Below are 19,605 nucleotides of genomic sequence, written 5' to 3'. Positions count from 1 at the left end.
GTATATTTTCTTGCTAAAAGAATCTCATGGTTTAAGGTAGAATCTAAAGTATGAGTGCTGAGGGACTATTGAATGGGTGTGATGCAGCGTAAATTGAACATAGGTTAGAAAGAAGAGGAAGGACATAGAATTTCTTTAAAAGGAAAAGAGAGCACTGCTACTAACAGAGAAATGAACAGGATAATTTTTGTGAGGAGAGAGTATTTAAAAGAAGGATCATACATAAGATATGATACGTGATAGTTCAGTCATAAATTGACATGGGATGGCCACTGAATGTGACACCTTTGATCTTTGACTATGTCAATAGTCTGACCGTTTATTGAACACGTCCTGTCTTCATCCTCACGTCCTTTATTTTTAATGGTAGGTGTATGACTATGACCTTCTTTCATCTGTTTCTTAGATCTATCCTCCACAGAGACACTTATATTGATTTCATGCTCCTTTGATACAGAGCATCTGCTACGCTTAGAAATGTGTTCTTTAATCTTTTCTTCTTAAAATAAATAAAGACAAAAACTAAATTTGTGATGAACATTGTACTATCCAATCGGTTGCTGTGATACAGTTTAAAATGTAACATTTAGGCCAATACTCCCCATCCTCAGAAGATTTTATATTGAGTCAATGGGCTTCTGCTTCTACCTTTATTCTTTAATAGTGTTACCACTTGCTCTACAACCCAATTAATAGTGAAATTACAGTGTATTTTATCATTTGCTTTCAAGCAGTCAAAATACCACTTACTGCAAAAGAAAAGATGCACACTTCTTGTGAGTGAATATATAGCAACACTCAAAGAGAGAACATTGTCAAAGTCAAGAAGAAAGACAGAGACAGGAAACTAGTTAGGAAATTTATAGGCCACGTCATGAATGCAGTCAATGATCAAATCGCTGTCATATTTCTGAAGATGTCATTTAGAAAATATGTGTGGTCACAAGTAAATACTAACAATGTTCACATGTTGAATAATCTGGTTCTAACTCAGTGAGGTACAGATGGATAAGAGGCCCTCTCACCGGTAAAGATGAATTCAAAGAATTTGGTGGGCTTGCTCTCGTGGTTCAAAACATCGTAGTTTGTTAAAAACTTAATTTACTGTATTCTGTTTCATTTTAGTGTAGTTCATTTTATTTTCTGTAGGCTTAAGTAGTTTACACTGTAAAGTAATTATCAAAGCATGCACTACATTGTTTACCAGGAGGCAACTTCAGCCATCAGTAAAATGTCACTTTTAGTGAGGAAAGCAACAACGTATAAATACTATTGATTGAGCACTGGTGCAGTAATAGTCATATAAAAAACTTTCTTTTCAATTTATGATTGAATTGTAATTTGTTATGTTTGTCATTGAGACACAACTGCATCTTTTCCCTTAACAAATCAGAAGTTTAAAGCATCATTTGTGTTCATACTCAATATTAAACATTGTGTTCATTGATGGGTCTGCACACTGTGCTCTTGCACTGTAAATTGGCATTTTATGATTTAGATTTAAATTCAATGTCAATCCAGACATTTTTTTCTTCTTTTCTCGTGCATGTGCACATAACATTTATGTACATCATTTGTAAGTAATTCACTCAAATTATCAATAGTTGGCATATTTATGAACAAGAAAACAGAGAAAGGTGTCTTGCATGATATTAACAAAATAAATACAAGAAAACTTGATCATTGTTGACTTGATTTGTAGAATTGTATTTGTGTAGGGCTATTGTAGCGTAATTCCATTGCCATGTGTCTTAGATATAAATTTCCTACAGAGTGTAAAATTCTTAACTTGAAAGTAGACAAATCTTGATGGATGTGGTACTTACAAGTTAAAAGATCTTGATCGACATACAACTTCAAATCACAGTCATTAACATGAAAATTTTATGTTTTTTGACAATAGAAATTCATTTGGCACCTATAAACTTGTAGTAATTTTAGGTTAAAGGCTAGAGAGTACTTATTTAGTGGTTATATTATAGTTGAAGGCATAAATAATCTTTATCAAGACATTTCAGAATACATGAGTACCAAGAATTTGTATTTTTTCCAGTGTATTTCAGAAGGCGTAATTCCGTTACCATTTGTGTAATTCCGTTACCACTGACTTTACAGGGAAAAAGCCTGCTGCTAAGAAAATGTGATGAAATATTTGAAAACCAATCCAACTATTCATTATAAAATTGAAGTTGAAACAATCAATGATGAAATCAGACAACAATCTATACTGTATGTGTTATAAATTTCAGAGAAACTACTCCCAAAGTCAGAGGTGAAGTTGTGACTCAATTTTCTGGTAATTCCGTTACCATCACACATAGACCTCCTTTGTAACCAACCAAGTGAGAACATTTAACAAGTTTGTATTTGGGGTCATAGTGTGAGTACCTCTGCATCTTTTAAATGTTTCAAGAGAAGGCAAAGTAATCAATCCAGTGTACAGGGGGAAAGAATATGAGCCAAAATTCTCTGATTTGTAATTCTGTTACCGCGGAATTGCCCCAACGTGGCAGAAGTAATAAACCCACACTCCTACCTCGCAACGCACTTGAGTCGGACGTACTTTCTGTATCCTCTGTGTCTACATGAGTGAATGCTAGTTGTATATGCGAGTATGTATTACATGGTGTCAAGAAAAGGGAGTCAACATTGCATTCTACTATAAGCACGATGGCAGGATTGAAGCCTCCAGGACCCCTTAGCTCTGAAGGGAATGTGGCCACCAACTGGAAGGATTGGCTGCGATCATATGAACTATATGAGACGGCAACAGAACTAAACAAGAAACGTGACGAAGTGCGTTATGCTACGTTTTTGTACGTGGCAGGTGCCACAGCCCAGAGGATAGCGAGAACATTTGAATTCAAGTCTGAGGAAGTCGGAAAAGTACAGCCACTGAAAGAAAAGTTTGAGACTTACTGCCAACCGAGAAAAAATTTGTCGGTATTGAGATACCTAACTCTCGCAATCAACAATCTGATGAGAACTTCAGCACCTACCTCACCGACCTAAAAGCGCTCGTGGCTAACTGTGAATTCAAGGATCTCGAGGATGAGATGCTACGTGACCGGATGATTTGTGGTATTAAGGACCATGGACTCAGAGAAAAGCTGCTTCAAATAGACAACCTCAACTTGCAGAAATGCATAGACACTTGCAGCATTAAGGAAAGCAGTACAGCACAGATGGAACAATTACGAATTGGTACCGAGGCTGAGGTGCACCATGTAAAGAGCCGTGCACGATCTCGATCACATCAGGAAAAGTTTCGCCGAAACGATCGCCCGTCCAAATCCCAAGCCCGACGCGACACATGTGCTTTTGTTTATCTGTACCTTTGTTTATCACTCGCCATCCTATTATTTTTTATTATTATTAGAATGGTTTATTAGGTAAAATTTGCAAAATCGTAGCCCAAAGGCTAAAATACATTGCAATGACAACTAAAAAATACATTGAACTGTCGTACATTACATCCACATTAAAAATCACAATTAGACATAAAATATATTGCACAAAATAATGGAAAAAGTGTAGAAACTGCGGGCAAATTGGATATTTTGAAAAGTCAACCAGATGTAAAATGAACCGGAGCTTTGGTGACGGAAAACCCACCCCATCGATGGGTAACCCAAGCCAGAGTGGACGAGGTGACCGATTATGCGATGCGAACGATGACCGCCGGATTGACAGCCGTGGTGACCGCCGAAATGAACTTTGCGACTATCGACGAAACGATAGGGACTACCATGATCAAGGTATATCGAGAAAGAATTACAACCAGGACGTGTGCAACCTCGATCAGTACAACCAAGGTCCCCGCGATGACGATGACGACAACGGTCACGACGATGATGAATATTTCTACGTAGATGTTATAGTCGACAATGTGGACCAACTTAGAGCGGATGAATGGAGACAAACCTGCGACGTAAACGGAGTGAGAGTTAAGTTTAAGCTAGACTCAGGTGCTCAGGTTAACATATTACCCGAGAGCATCTTTAGGGAAACTAAGTCATGTTTGGAGGACACAAACATAACCCTACGTACATACTCAGGACACAAAATGAATCCCGTTGGACAGGCTACATGCGACGTGAAAGTGGGTAAGAAAATATTCTCCCTAAATTTTCAAGTGGTGGCTGACAATGTCAGGCCTTTGTTAGGTTTGAAAGCTTGTGAGATGATGAATTTGATGAAGAGGTGCATTGTTGATGACGTGGCAGGCGCAGGCGGGGCACAACCAAATGACGCTGCGACCCCACCTGAAACCCGAGACCCAATTTCTCGCACAACCGCAGAAAGTGCGGCAAAACATGACCCCACCCGAGGGAAGAGCGACCTGCTAGATGCGCATGCGGATTTGTTCACCTGACTTGGCCGATTACGCAACCATGAATATGACATCTCAATTCGAGATGACATTGCACCCGTAAAGTGTTCTCCGCGTTCGATACCACACAAGTTAAGCGACAACGTGAAAGCTGAGCTCGACCGAGTCGATGGGGGTTATCAAGAGGGTAAACGGTCCCACAGGATGGGTAAGCGCAATGACCATAGTCCATAAGCCGGATGGACGCGGCTGAATATGCCTTGAACCCCGCGGATTGAATATGGCGATCCGACGAGAGCACAACCCCATGCCCACTTTTGAGCAAGTATCCGCACGTATGCCTAATGCTTGGATATTCTCAAAATTTGATGCCACAAGTGGGTACTGGCAATTACCGCTGACAGACAGAAGTTTGTACTACACGATATTCAACACCCAGTTAGGCCGATATCGCTACAAGGTGATGCCATTTGGCATCTCATCGGCCAGTGAAATTTGGCAGCGAGCCATGGTCGATGAGTTTGGCCAACTGGAAGGTGTTGGAGTGGTCGCAGACGACATTCTGATATGGGGCACAGATGTCACGGAACATGATGCCCGTCTAGCCGCTTTCCTAGACAAAGTCCGTTCGTGCGGCTTGAAGCTGAACAAAGCCAAGTCGATCATTCGCGTGAGCAAGATAGAGTATGTAGGTCACGTGATCAGTAGTGATGGTGTAAAGCCCAGCAGTGATAGGATCAAGGCAATCATACAGCTACCCTATCCGGAATAAAAAAAGGAGGTTTGAAACCTTCCTCGGAATGGTTACCTACCTGGGAAAGTTCATCCCTAACCTATCAGAAATAACAGCCCCTCTATGCGAACTGACAAAAAAAGATGTGATCTGGCACTGGGAACCAGAACACACGCGCGCTGTCGATTCACTGAAGAACATGATCACATCCGCACCTGTACTGAAACTCTATGATGCAGGGAAGCCAGTTGCCCTAGTAACAGACGCATCCAATGCGGGATTTGGAGCCGTGCTCATGCACGATAATAATCCTATCGCCTATGCATCGAGACGCATGAACGATGCCGAAAGCAACTATGCGCCAATAGAAAAGGAGATGTGTGCCATACTGTTCGCTTGTAATAGAATCCACGACTACTTGTATGGACAGAAAGTGATGATACACACAGACCACAAGCCGCTGATTGGCATAGCCGCAAAACCGTTGCACAAGTTAAGCCCTCGCCTACAGCGCATGCGTTTGCATCTCCTGGCTTACGACATCCAGCGCCAGTGAAAGCCTGGGAAAGAGATGTTCGTACTTTGTACCAGACGCCTTTAATAAGCCGCTTGCTCCCTCCAAGCACTACGCGTTTGCAAACAGAGCCTCGTATCAAAGTAGAGATCGACACGGTAGAAAGTGCTATGCACATGTCCCCTCGCAGACTGGAACAATTTCAGAGAGAGACTGAACGCGATCCCGTTCTCCATAAGGTTCGCGCGTTTATACGCAGTGAATGGCCTGAGAACATGAATGACGTGCGGCATGAATTGAAGCCTTATCACTCATTTCGCAATGAGCTCGTTGAAATTGATGGGCTGATAATGAAAGACACTAGAATCGTAGTACCTGCAAGTCTTCAGAAGGAAATGCTAAATGTCCTTCATGAGTCCCACATAGGTGTAGTCAAGCTCAAGATGAGAGCCAGGAATATCTTCTTTTGGCCAGGGATGAACGCTCAAATCGAGGACAAGGTTGCACGCTGCTCTATCTGCCAGGCTACCAAAAAACAGCAACAATCTGAGCCACTCATCCCACATGAAATACCTGATAGGCCACAGTCAAAAGTAGGCATAGACGTATTTCATCTTGACGGAACTAACTACCAACTAGCAGTAGATTACTACTCTAAATTCCCAGAAGTTCAAGCCCTCCACGAAATGACAGCACATCATGTCATCAATGAGCTAAAAAACATGTTTGCCCGCAGTGGCATCCCAGATGAGATAATCACAGACAATGCCAAACAATTCATCTGTGCAGAATTCGAGAAGTTTTCACGGGAATGGGAAATTGAACACAAGACATCGAATCCTATCTACGCACAAAGCAATGGGCAAGCAGAACGGTATGTTCAGACAGTGAAATCGCTCATGAAACGAGCAAAAATGAGTAACCGTGACCCAGTGTATGCTCTGCTTGAGTATAGAAACACGCCCATTGATGGTTTAGAATGGGTATGCACCTGCTCAACTTCTCAATGGACGGCTATTGAGGAGTACTTAGTCGTGTGCCCACTCAGATGACCCTCCTCAAACCACATGTCGTGCCTACCATGCATGATAACCTCATGGCCAGACAGAAACAGCAGCAAAAACACTTCAACGCGAAAGCCTGTCAGACCCCCCTCTCCCAGCTCCCAACCAATCAGGAAATAGTTTTTCGCGCCACGACTAACTCGTGGAGAACTGGCCACGTCGCACACCCTACTTACGCCCCTCGAAGCTACGTTATCAAAAATGAGCAAGGCGAATATAGGCGAAATCGGAAAGACATCCGACCAATTCCTGCCCGCCACCCTCCCACAGCCCCGCCAACTGCAGCGAGCAACAGCTCCATTACAGCCCTTAGCTCGCCACGTCATAGCCGCTCCCACTCACAACGCTATTGCACCATCATGCTTTTCCAACCAACCACCACTCGAAGCGGAAGAGTATCCACCCAACCAAAGCGTCTTGATTTGCAATTCCTCAAAGCATGGTGAACTAAACAGAAATTTGAAGTGTAAATAACCGTACATTGTATTTAACTTCTGGTAACATCGCTCACGCATACCAGTATATTTGTTTTATAAGTCGTGTAGTCCTTATGATTGTTATGACTTGTCTGTTTCATTGTCGAATTCCCCTCTTTACTTTCAATCCTTCTCCTTGATCCTTGCCTTCTTTCCTTCTCTTTCCTTTTAGAAAACATCCTTTCTTGATAGATATAACTCACTATTTCATGTAATGTCGACATCTGAGTTACCGGTTGAGAGATAAAACATGCTACTTCTATCCACTCACTTTCGGACGTATATATAGAGCTTATTATAATTATCCACACTTCATTAGATTATTAATCAAACATTCTTAAAGTAGGCCCAAATTATTCATGGTTAACGAAAATCTAAATGATAAGTTAAATATCATTAGTAGTTCTCACAACTTCATTATTTCAATTACTATGTGATGTCTATATATAATTCGCATAAATGATGACCGATGTAGGAAACATAAAGAACATGAAAATCAATGGTGCGATGAGAGAGATTAAGTAACAAAAGATATATTTGAAGATTTAATGATGTTAAGTATTGTGCAATTACAATGAACATTGAATGTTTGTAGAAATCGAAAGTGGCAAGAGAACCACGTAAAAAGAAAAAAAAGAGTAAAACTTATTTGTATATGTGATGACAGAAAGTGGAAAGAGAACCACACAAACACAAATGATTACAAAAACAATGTACTGTGTATATACTTCACTTTGTAACGAAACTAAGAAGGAAAAATAAGAAACTAAGATGCACGCACTGAAGAATATAACGAGCAAATTGTACTATTATTATCACGAATTAATTTTTGACTTATTTGGCTTATTTTTTATATCTAGTGATCAATACATGGTTTTGGAAATTGCCCCTCAAAATACAAAAATAAGAATGTCTTACTAAGTGATTCCCTATAACACTAAAAAGATTTGATTTGCAGTATAAGTTCATTTCTTGTTATGTTTACACATGATATGAATCGACTACCTCTTCGATAAAAGGGGAAGATGTGATGTATGCCTCGTGTTATGTAGCCCCTCCCAAGACATACCACCCACCGTGGTAGTCTGATTATGTAACGCTGACCCTCACAGCAATACTGGAAAGCCCAACGTGGCAGAAGTAATAAACCCACACTCCTACCTCGCAACGCACTTGAGTCGGACATACTTTCTGTATCCTCTGTGTCTACATGAGTGAATGCTAGTTGTATATGCGAGTATATTACAATACCATGCCTGCATAAATGTATGGGGGTATGTAGGAATCACTGTGAGGTCGGGTAGCCAGGCAGTTGGTCTGTCGGTCAGTTGGTTTAATAGGCAGGCGGTTGGTCCGTCGGTCCGTTGCAAAATCTTGTGGATCGAACTACTCTCTCATTTTTTGAGCAATTAACCCCAAATTTATCATGTGTGACCGCTATCAAAGGAAGATGTGCAAGATGCCTTTTTCATTGGTATTGCATTATGCATTGCCATGGCAACGTCAAATTTTTTTAAAATCTCACAAAATGTTGTGGATCGAACTCCTCTCTCATTTTTTGAGCAATTGACCCCAAATTTGGCATGTGTGACCACTATCCAATCATATATCAATCATACAGAAATGTGGGGATTGATCTAACTCCCAGATTTTTTGAGTATTTGACTTGAATTTTGGCACATGTGACCACTATAGTACATAGATGTGCAGAACACATCTTCTGTCAGTATTGAACAATGTGTTGCCATGGTAACAGCATTTTGTCACTAAAAAGAATACAAAAATGTTGTGGATTTGGCTAACTCCCTCAGTCTTTGAGCATATGGCATGAAATTTGGCACATGTGACCCCTATGGTACGTAGATGTGCAAACTTAATCTTTTGTCATTATTGAACAATGCATTGCCATGGTAACAGCATATTCTGAATAAAAATTGTACAAAAATACTGTAGATTCAGCCATCTCCCTCAGTCTTTGATCATTTGGCTTGAAATTTGGCCAATGGGACTGCTATAGTACTTTGATGTGCAAACTTAATCTTTTGCCATTGTTTAGCAATGTGTTGCCATGGTAACAGCAATTTTTCACTAAAAAGCCAACAGAAATATTGTGGACTCAGCTTACTCCCTCAGTCTTTTAGCATTTAGCTTGAATTTTTGTGCATGTGTGACCGCCATAGTACATAAATTTGTAAACTTAATCTTTCATCAATGTTGAACAATGTGTTGCCATGGTAATTCAGCATATTTTGAATGAAAACTCATGCAAAAATACTGTGGATTTAGCTAACTCCCTGAGTTTTTTAGCATTTGGCCTGAAATTTGGCACAATGTGACTGCTATAGTACCAAAGATGTGCAAACTTTATCTTTCCTTATTGTTGAACAATGTGTTGTCATGGTAACAGTATATTTTATATGAAAAATCATACAACAATTTTGGTTCAGGTAACTCTAAGTTTTTTGAGCATTTGGCTTGAAATTTGGCACATTTGACCACTATATTACCTACATTTGTAGATGTGCAAAAATTTATCTTTCATCATTGTTGAAAAATGTGTTGCCATGGTAACAGCATATTTTGAATGAAAATCATGCAATATTGTGAATTCTGCTAACTCCATCAGCTTTTGAGCATTTGACTTGAGATTTGGCACATGTGACAGCTATGATATACAGTTGTGCAAAGTTATTTTTTTGTTAATGTCAAACATTGTGTTGCCATGGTTACGGCATTTTTTAGATAAAAATCATAGAAATTGTGATTTACTTATTTTGTTCCCTCAGGTTTTGAGCACTTGACTTGAGACATGGCACATATATATACATATACATATATGAATATACATTTATTCAATGTTGAACAATACATTGCTGTGGTAACTAATTTTATTTTTTAAGAAAAAGCATACAAAGTAATTGCTAGTTGAGCTAACTCCCTCAGTGTTAGGTGGGGGTACTAATCACATTGAATGGTAGTTCTAGTTCTTTATTCATATCCAAGACATGGTATGTCACTGCAAGCCATGTGTTGAAAGTGAACAGAGAAAAATGGAATGTGTGGTATAGCTTTTGTTGTAGTGACCACATTATCTGACAGGTCACCATGTTGAAGATTATGAACCATAAAAAGTAAAAGAAAACCCTAAACACAGACCTGCAGTCAGTGCAGGCTGGCCTGTTTATTTGACCATTTTCATTGACATATCTCATCCATTTCAGTGAGATATTCAGTGTTCCTTCATGATGACGCTCAAACTTGGAAAAAGAACAACTTGTCTTTAAAATTAATGTGTTCAGTCATTTATGATATTTATCCACACAATTAGGTATCAATGGAAAGAAGGAGAGTTCCCCTTTTCTCACAGCCAACATTGTGCTCTCCATAGTTGACAAAGAGTAGCCTTCTAATGTTGGATTGCCTTTTCCTTGTTTTTTCTTTTACTTTTTTTTTTCTTTTTTGATATGCATTGTATAAGTATACCTGGATGATGATATAGGGGAATCATAATCTGATATGGTACAGGTGGCATGTCCTTGCAGTCAGAGATGACTCTGTGAACCCGTCCTGCTTTTCAGTTCCCTCCTTCCTTTTTGTAGTCCTTGTGATGTGTGTTGTAGGAATATGTATCCTTAGAACGACTCATGGACCTTAGAGATTCCTTTTGTCTGTAAAATGTATCGCATATTGCAAAAAAAAAAAAAACACACAAAAAAAAAAACAAAGCAAAATCAGGTACATTATATTTTTGGTGAGAAAGATTTTCATTTCATTTCTTTATTTGTCCAAATATTTTTAGATCATGTAATGGAAATTGGGTTTTGTCACACATTACTATTGAAACATCTAAAACAATGTATGAAAAAAAAAGTAAATTAAACATAGAATGGATACTCAGATAATTCCAAACAGCGACACATTCATTCAAACACATTTTATTGTTATGTAGTGCACATATTAAAAAAAAAAAGAGTATACATGCAATACCTGTATAATGAATCAAGTACATATGCTTCCAAAGGAAATAATATATGTATAGAAATTATTGAGAAATCATTTATCAATAGTTATAAATTCTAACATTTATGTCATTAAACATCTATTTATGGAGACTATATGAATAACATAATCTGTAAATTATTGTACATATTTCCTTTTATCCACATACACTCCTCACCCTGCCCCCCCCCCCCCCCAAACCAGCTAAGGCCCACTCATTTTCATTGATGCCCTGTACACAATCAACAGTTATTGAACATTAACAGGGGGGATCTGCATATCTGTTGGCACATTTCAGAGATCTGTTCTACTTTAGAACCACATTGCATCCATATATCATGCATCCAAATTTACATTTTTAGTAATTGCTGCATTTGTATGTCCCTATGTACCTATGAGACTATTTCCAATTTCATTTCCACAAGATTGGTTCACATGATGACTCTGTAAAGCCCTTGGTCAGAAATGAAACCAATCTTAGCATTAATCAGTCCAAGAGACAGGGGATTCAGTTGTTATACATCTGTAAACTGTGAAATATTTTGAGGATATACAACACGGTATATATATATATATATATATATATATATATATATATATATATATATACAAGTAAGTCCATCATCATATCAAATGCTTTATTGCCCATAGCCAAATTTAAGTCATGTTACTTGGAGTTTATCATAAGTTTTTTTGTTAAAAACAAATGCACTGTGCATCACAATTGTGAAAATAGTAACAGTTACTGCCTTTGTGATGTGTGTTTGTTTTACTGCCAGGTGATGCAGGAAGCTAGCCAGAAATTAGTGGGAACTCATGACTTCAGGAACTTTTGCAAGGTATGTATGTGGTCTCCACTTCATTTGTGTGTGTGTGTGTGGGCTTTTTTTTTTTTTTTGCAACTGCATTGCATGATTATTTCAGTACAGATTCTAAGCAAAAGTGATATATTATTATAATAGTGCACTGCAGAAAATGAGGAAAATAGCCAGTTCCTTGATTCATGTTATTTATTTGTTACATTTGATGATTGGCTTGATCTTTTTTTTCTCTGTGTTTTTGTCTCGCCCACCGGAGGTGAAGGTGAGACTAAGGGATCCAAATGGCGTCCGTCCGTCGGTCATCCGTCCGTCGTCCGTCCGTCGTCCGTCACAAATGTTAAAGTTTACCTGCAAGACTCTCTTATGATGCATAACTTGGCAACTGTTACAGCAATGGCAGCCACACTTGGGTGATAGAAGCACTAGGGGTATCTTCATGTTATGGTGTTGTCGGATGTCATGTGATGATGTCAAAGGTCATTTGAGGTCATTTATTAAAGAGTATGTGCAAGACTCTCTTTTCTATGTTAAAGTTTACCTGCAAGACTCTCTTTTGACAAATAACTTCACATAAGTTGCTTGGATTACAACCTAACTTGGGTCATAGATGCACTGGGGGTACCTTCATGTTATGGTGCCGTTGGAGGTCACAGGATAAGGTCAAAGGTCATTTGAGGTCATACGTTAAAGTTTACTTGCAAGACTCTCTTATCACACGTAACTCGACACATGTTGCTACAATGGCAATCAAACGTGGGTGATGGATGCACTGGGGGTACCTCCATGTTATGGTGCCGTAAGAGGTCACATGATAAGGTCAAAGGTCATTTGAGGTCATACGTTAAAGTTTACTTGCAAGACTCTTATCACACGTAACTCAGCACATGTTGCTACAATGGCAATCAAATTTGGGTGATGGTAGATGTCTCTTGGGAAGTTGAAGGTAACCACAAGGTTAAAGGTTACAGACAGGGGTCTATGAACTTTTAGGGCCCAATGTTAAGTTTTTAGGGCGCATTTCGTTTATGGCTCATAACTTTTGATCCCTTTGTCCGTTTGTGACCAAACTTAGATGGAAGATGTCCCTTGGGGAGTTGAAGGTCGTCACAAGGTCAAAGGTCACAGACAGGGGTCAACAAACTTTTAGGGCCCAATGTTATTTTTTTAGGGCGCGTTTTGATTGTGGCTCATAACTTTTGATCCCTATGTCCGTTTGTGACCAAACTTGGACGGTAGCTGTCCCTTGCGGAGTTAAAGGTCATCACAAGGTCAAAGGTCACAGAAAGGGGTCAACAAATTTTTAGGGCCCAATGTTAAGTTTTTATGGCACGTTTCGATTATGGCTCAGTACTTTTGATCCCTTTGTCCGTTTGTGACCAAACTTGGATGGTAAATGTCCCTTAGGGTGTTGACGGTCACCACAAGGTCAAAGTTCATAAGCAGGTCAATTAACTTCTGGGAGTTATAAAAAATATTAATTCCTTGTACGCGAATGGGCGAGACACAATTCGGCGATTGCCTTGTTTAAACAAAATGGAAAATATGCTCTTCAGGCATGAGATTTCTCCGCGGATCCGCGGATTTCCGCGGATTTTGAAATTCTGGGGAGAAAATACACAGTCGGGAAAATTTCTGTGATTTTCCTCCTTTCCTTTCTTTTTTTTTTTGCAGCCACCATATCTCGCCGTGTGTGAATGGTGATTCGAGTGCATTTGTCAGCGGGCAGCTGTGCGATGTTGCATGTTTCATGCATGAAATGGATGTGAAACGTGCTTGTCGATCAACTTGTAGCTACGGTACTATACTGTAGCTTGCAGTGTGGTGTGATGCACACGTGTGTGAGGCTGTAACTGCGTATTACGTGTATCTATCAAGGAGCTTCGGCATGCATGCGTTGCCGCAGCATTCAGCGCGATGCGTTGACCGAAAGAACGCTCTGTATCTGTCTGTCGCGGGGAATGTTCCGCGGAGACTGCGTCTCGCTTCACGGATCTCCTCTGTATACGAAGATCAGCGTTATAACTTATGACAAAATATAAAAGAGTCCTCCGGACAGACGGATCTTTCTGTCTACGCGATGCGCTGCTTTTGTATCCCGCTGATTACGTTGGCGTGTCCTACATTTGTCATCGTGATTTTGTGGACCGGTGAGAATATTTCTTTCTTTAACGAGAAAATGAAGACCTTCGATAAGGATGACCCTCGTGTAGCGGATATTGACACAGATGTCTCCAATACAGTAAGTTCAAGTGGCAGTGGTTGGAATATGAAGTTGATCTCCCAGAACCAGATTCATCTTCTAACCACGTTAGGCCAGCGATTCAATCGACTTCCTCGGCACCTGGAACTTGTGATACATCATCCGCCGCAAGGATTCGCTTTACATTCTGGACTTCATCCAACTATACTTCATTTGCTTGGTCTACATTAGCTGTTTATGGACTTAACCGGGTCTACAAATTGTTGTACCTCCTGTAAGGTATTATAGGCAGTCTAAGTTAGCTGTAGACAGAAACTGAGAAAGATCCGTCTGTCCGGAGGACTCTTTTATATTTTGCCATTAACGCTGTCCTACGGAGGGGATCCGTGAAGCCAGACGCAGTCTCCGTGGAACATTCCCCGACGGACAGATACAGACCGATTTTTCGGTCAAAGTTAGCTGTTGCATGGACGTAGAGACGGTCAACAATGCCGAGCTGCATGTATGATTTATTTTCAGCTGTCTTATATACATACAGCCTGTACATGTTTCTCTACTAGACTACATGGACCAAGATCAGCAATACTAGTAGTAGTAGTACTTTGCCTGGTCTGCGCACTGTAAACTGTTAATGGACTAAGGTAAAGACAGCCAACAATGGCAATGCTAAGCTGTGATTTATTTTAATTTTTTTTTTTTTTTTTGTACCCGTATGAACTGAATCCAGCAAGACGTCACCTGGGTGTACATTACTGTGATTTATTATGGCCTCACATTTGAGTAGGTCCTAGGTATAACAGTTACGCATACTTTTCCTTCCTTTAGATTTTGCAAGTGTCATTCATGAGTTCAATTATCACAATGTTTCTCTGTAAAACGTACCTCATAACAATAGTAAATTTCAGTTGTAAAATGCATTAAAATGAGTTTTTTCATACCTTGAATTTCAAAAAGTCCTCACTGTGGGAGGGCGGACACCCCCCTCCCCACCCTCCCCCCGCTCGGTCGCTACGCTCCCTCGCAGCTTGGTCGCTGCGCTCCATCGCAAACTCTCTCCTCTTTTTTCAACTTTTCTCTGTCTCATGCCTGGCTCTTTTACATACTGTAAAATGAGGAAAGTTCACGTGCATGTTAAATTCTGTGAAATTTGCGGGTTCCAAGATTCGCAAAAATAAAAATGCATGTGAAAAGTACTTGTCTACACTATAAGCATTGAATGTTACAGGCAACTCGTGAAAATTTTGTGCCACGAAAAAAGCTGTTTGCTCCAATTCGCGAAAATTTCATGCCACGAAAAGATCATGTTTTACAGTAATAGAAAAGGAATGATACAAAGTTTAGTCCTCCATGATTATAGCAGCATAGATCAGTCAAGTGACCTTGATCAAGGTCTTTTTATAGAGTACAATGTACAGGCAATTCCAGTTATAATTAAATCCTCAGGACCAGCAGGTTTTGTCAAGCCCACTCGAGGTGCGGGAGACTAAGGGATCACCTGCAGCGTCCGTTGTCCGTTCGTTGTCCGTCCGTAACGCTACAAAATCTTGAATAACTCTTTACTGAGGACTTCAATTTCAATCAAACTTGGAGGAAAGAATGGTTAAATACAAAGTTACACATTTTTACCAAACATGAAGATCACCTCAAGGTCACAGACAGGGGTCAATGAACTTTAGGGCCCAATGTTATGTTTTTATGGCGTGTTTCAATTATGGCTCAACTTTTGATTCCTAAGTCCGTTTGTGAACAAACTTGGATGGTAGACGTCCATTGGGGAGTTGAAGGTCATCACAAGGTCAAATGTTCAAATCCAAGTTAACCTTAATTTCCTCTGTATCCTTGATGCCCAGCTGAGAAAAACATAAGTTACATGTACCAGGTTAGAGGTGAACTATGTGCGGGCACCGCAGCGGGGTTTGGGGAAAATAAAAAAGAAAAACCCCTCACAATCAGGTACGGTACCGATCTCCCTGAGTGGCGAATGTTTGCAAGCGTAGCGAATTCTAGGGAATTTTGAGGTTCGTTACTGTTGCAATCAAATTCGTAAACAATTGCAATCAAACTCGCAAATAGTTTTCATTGTCATAACCAGTTTTTCTTGTTACAAAGAAATTTTGCACAAGTTCAAAATTTCCTTGCGACAAGAAAAACCGTTTACGTCAAGGAAAACTGCGCATTTGATTGCAATTGTTCCATGATTTTGAATGCAACTGTTAATGAACTCTGATGAAACCTAATATTCCCTAGAATTCGCTATGTTCGCAAACATTTGCTGCTCAGTGAAATACCCCTATTAAGGGCTGATTTCGCGGAGCACGCGAACGATTTGCGAAGGATGCGAATGGCAAAATCCAACATTCCAGAAAAGTTTTTATCCGAATGTATTCCGACAGTGAAGCCAAAAAAAACATCCTTGCGCAGTTTGTGCAAAGGTTTCACGGTGTATGTGCAACTGTTGTGTGTACCATTGCTATTACAAAGTACAGCCAGTTACATACACAAAATGCATGCTACGGAAATGCAAACAACGCAAATTTTTAATAATCATTGGAGATGTGTTTCCAAGGAGATTGTTAGCTGTCTTAACTTGAAGTTTTTCTCTTTCCTGTCTCTCTCATTTCTGTGTTGTTTGTGTGTCCCGACAGTTTTTGTGATGACCTATCCCCACAAGCATTTGATTTTTTTTTTTTTTGCATGTTCCCCCACACATTGTCTTAAGTTTCAAATATAATTTTGGCATCTTTATAGTATTTTAAGGTATATTCTGTGAATTTTTTTAATATCAAACACTTAGTTTTCTTTGCTAGTTTTTAACTTTTTTGTTACTATATTAGTTGTTTGATATGTGGATGTATGTTATGATTTTGATTTGTAGAAAACGTAGAGCTTTAAAGAAGTCATACATCAAGGGTGTGGATTTGCCCCAAACATGAGCCAAACATTCGTGAGAATGTCTCCAAAGGGACGCGAACAGTTATTGCAGGTAATGATCAGAAGAACTTCCCGGATATTGCGAAACATACACGAGACATCTTCCAAAGTTCCGGGGTATGTCCGGGGTTTCACGAAGATTTTGCAAATATTGCGCATGTCTTGTGATGGTCTTGAACATATGACGAGGCTTTAAGACATTTTTGAGAACAAATCATAAGCAAATCACGACTCAGTGTGCAGAAAAGGTTTGCAAAAAATTCCAATTGTTTTGAAATTCTCGCCGAAGTTAAAGCGACATCCTCAAACAATTGACAACACTTCTGAATTCCCACGTTCATTTAGCGATCTTTTGCAGACTAAAATGTAAATGTTGGACTTTGCCATTCGCGACGTGACCACGTAAAAAACACACATTACATGCAAGGCATTTCAGTTATCACAGTCCAATAATTGAGCTTCATGATTCTTTATTTTTTCAATTCAAGCAAAACAAAAAGCACTAAATACAACATCTGTAATTTATCGGTCAATAAAAACATAAAAAGACATTGCATTACGAAAAGTCATTAGGAAATGCAATTCTTATAAAAATGACATCCGATGGAAGTCGAATTTCATGTAAGTCGAAGTGTTTTAGTTGGTCCCAATAGTTTCGACATAGGCGAGGTTGACTGTAGTGAAAAGTATAATGATAATTTGGGGACTTTACTTTGTACTTTGTTGTAGTAAAAATTCCATTATAACTGTGTTTATTATACCCCCGCCAAACGAAGTTTGAAGGGGGTATATAGGAATCAGCGGACGGTCGGTCGGGCGGTCGGTCGGGCGGTCGGGCGGTCGGGCGGTCGGGCGGTCGGGCGGTCGGTCGGGCGGTCGGTCCGTTGCAAATCTTGCGTCGCGAACTACTTCCTCAGTTTTCAACCGATTCCCATAAAACTTGGCACAGATGTGTGCCTTGGGTTGTAGATGTGCAAGACGTATTTTTTGACAGTACCCAAAAGTACGTTGCCATGGTAACGGCATATTATGGGCAAAAATGGGTACAAATCTTGCGTCGCGAACTCCTCCCACAGTTTTTGATCAATTTTTATGAAATTAGGTACAGATGTTCTTCTGAATATGTTAATGTGCAAGACTCATATTTCCGCAGTGGCAAAAAGTGAGTTGCCATGGTAACGGCATGTTATTGGTAAAATATAGGGCAAAATGCTTCATGGCAAAACTGCTTCATCAGTGTTCTTCCAATTCTCATGGAATTCATATTGAATGTTTGTCTTAGGATATAGGTCAGCATGACACATTTCTTGACAGTGACAAAAAGTATGTTGCCATGGTAACAGCTCACATATTATGAGCCAAAATGATGGAAAATTTTGTGTTGCAAACTACTTCCTCAGTTTTTGCCCAATTTCCATGAAACTTGGTACAGATGTGTGCCTTTGGTTGTAGATGTGCAAGACGCATTTTTTGACAGTACCCGAAAGTACGTTGCCATGGTAACGGCATATTAATGGCAGAAGATCAAGGAAAGATCTTGCGGATTTAACTACTTCCTCAGTTTTTTGACCAAAGCTTATGAAATGTGGCACACACCTTGATCTTGGTGGGAAGATGTGGAAGACATATTTTTCGGACGTGTCGGAAGCTGCGTTGCCATGGTAACGGCATATAAATGGCAGAAGATCAAGGAAAGATCTTGCGGATTGAAGTGTTGTTAAATACACAAAATGTGAACAATAGTTATAATAAAAATGTTTCCGGATTAAACCGTCTACAGTTATGGTTTATTGAGAAGAACACTGATATCTCCCCATATTTTAGGCTTTATTGCAAAATTTTTATATGGTAGGATGTTTTGTGATACAACAAACCTACACATATGCATCAAATGTGATATCTTGAACATTTTTGAAATCACTACTCCCAAAGGTACACTGGACCTTTAAAACTTTGCATCTTGCTGATGATAAGCTACATATTCTGCCCATACACAATAAGAATTGCACAACATCTCACTAATTTGAAGACTAAGCTTCAATTTCATTCCAAAGTCTATACATAATTCTGACATGCCCTCAATAAACAAAGAGCATATCATAAAAGCCTAAAGTTTCAGTACAACTTATCTAAATCTGGAAGAAATTTGTCTGAGCATAAGTGAGCTACACTGCTCAATGAATAAAGTCATGTCAATAAGCTCTTCAAAAAAATGGACTGCCATGGAGATATGTAAAATAGGTAATTTTACAATTAGGTTAACATTAATCAATATTTCTACAGTGATGAGGTCATCGAATCAAAGCACTATGGCTATAACTTTGATAGAGAATGAATAAGCTACAACAAGGTTAACTTCGATCGATGTTTTCACATTGATGACATCATCAAATTAAATAGCTGTTATTATGATTTTGATGGAGAATTTGACAACCTACACCATACAGAAATCTGGTTGAAATCAAATAAGTGATGAGTAAAATACATGTATGCTCTAATGAGTTTGACATTTGATGATGTCTACGTAACAAGAA

At 39.5% G+C, this 19,605-nt stretch overlaps 1 protein-coding gene across 1 annotated transcript in view; it reads left to right on the top strand.

The window, feature by feature from the left end:
- Positions 1-19,605, top strand: part of LOC139731803 (tRNA pseudouridine(38/39) synthase-like) — a 171,252-nt gene that overhangs the window by 38,308 nt on the left and 113,339 nt on the right. The window contains exon 7 of the mRNA XM_071642678.1: positions 11,899-11,958. Within this exon, the coding sequence (XP_071498779.1) occupies positions 11,899-11,958 (60 nt within the window). The remainder of the gene's footprint in view (positions 1-11,898; positions 11,959-19,605) is intronic.

Source organism: Diadema antillarum, unplaced genomic scaffold (genome assembly GCF_040938485.1).
Source record: "Diadema antillarum isolate AM-2024a unplaced genomic scaffold, OU_Dant_1.0 seq00000385_RagTag, whole genome shotgun sequence".
In the NCBI taxonomy this organism is placed as follows: Eukaryota; Metazoa; Echinodermata; class Echinoidea; order Diadematoida; family Diadematidae; genus Diadema; species Diadema antillarum.
This window is presented reverse-complemented; position numbering and strand designations above follow the sequence as displayed.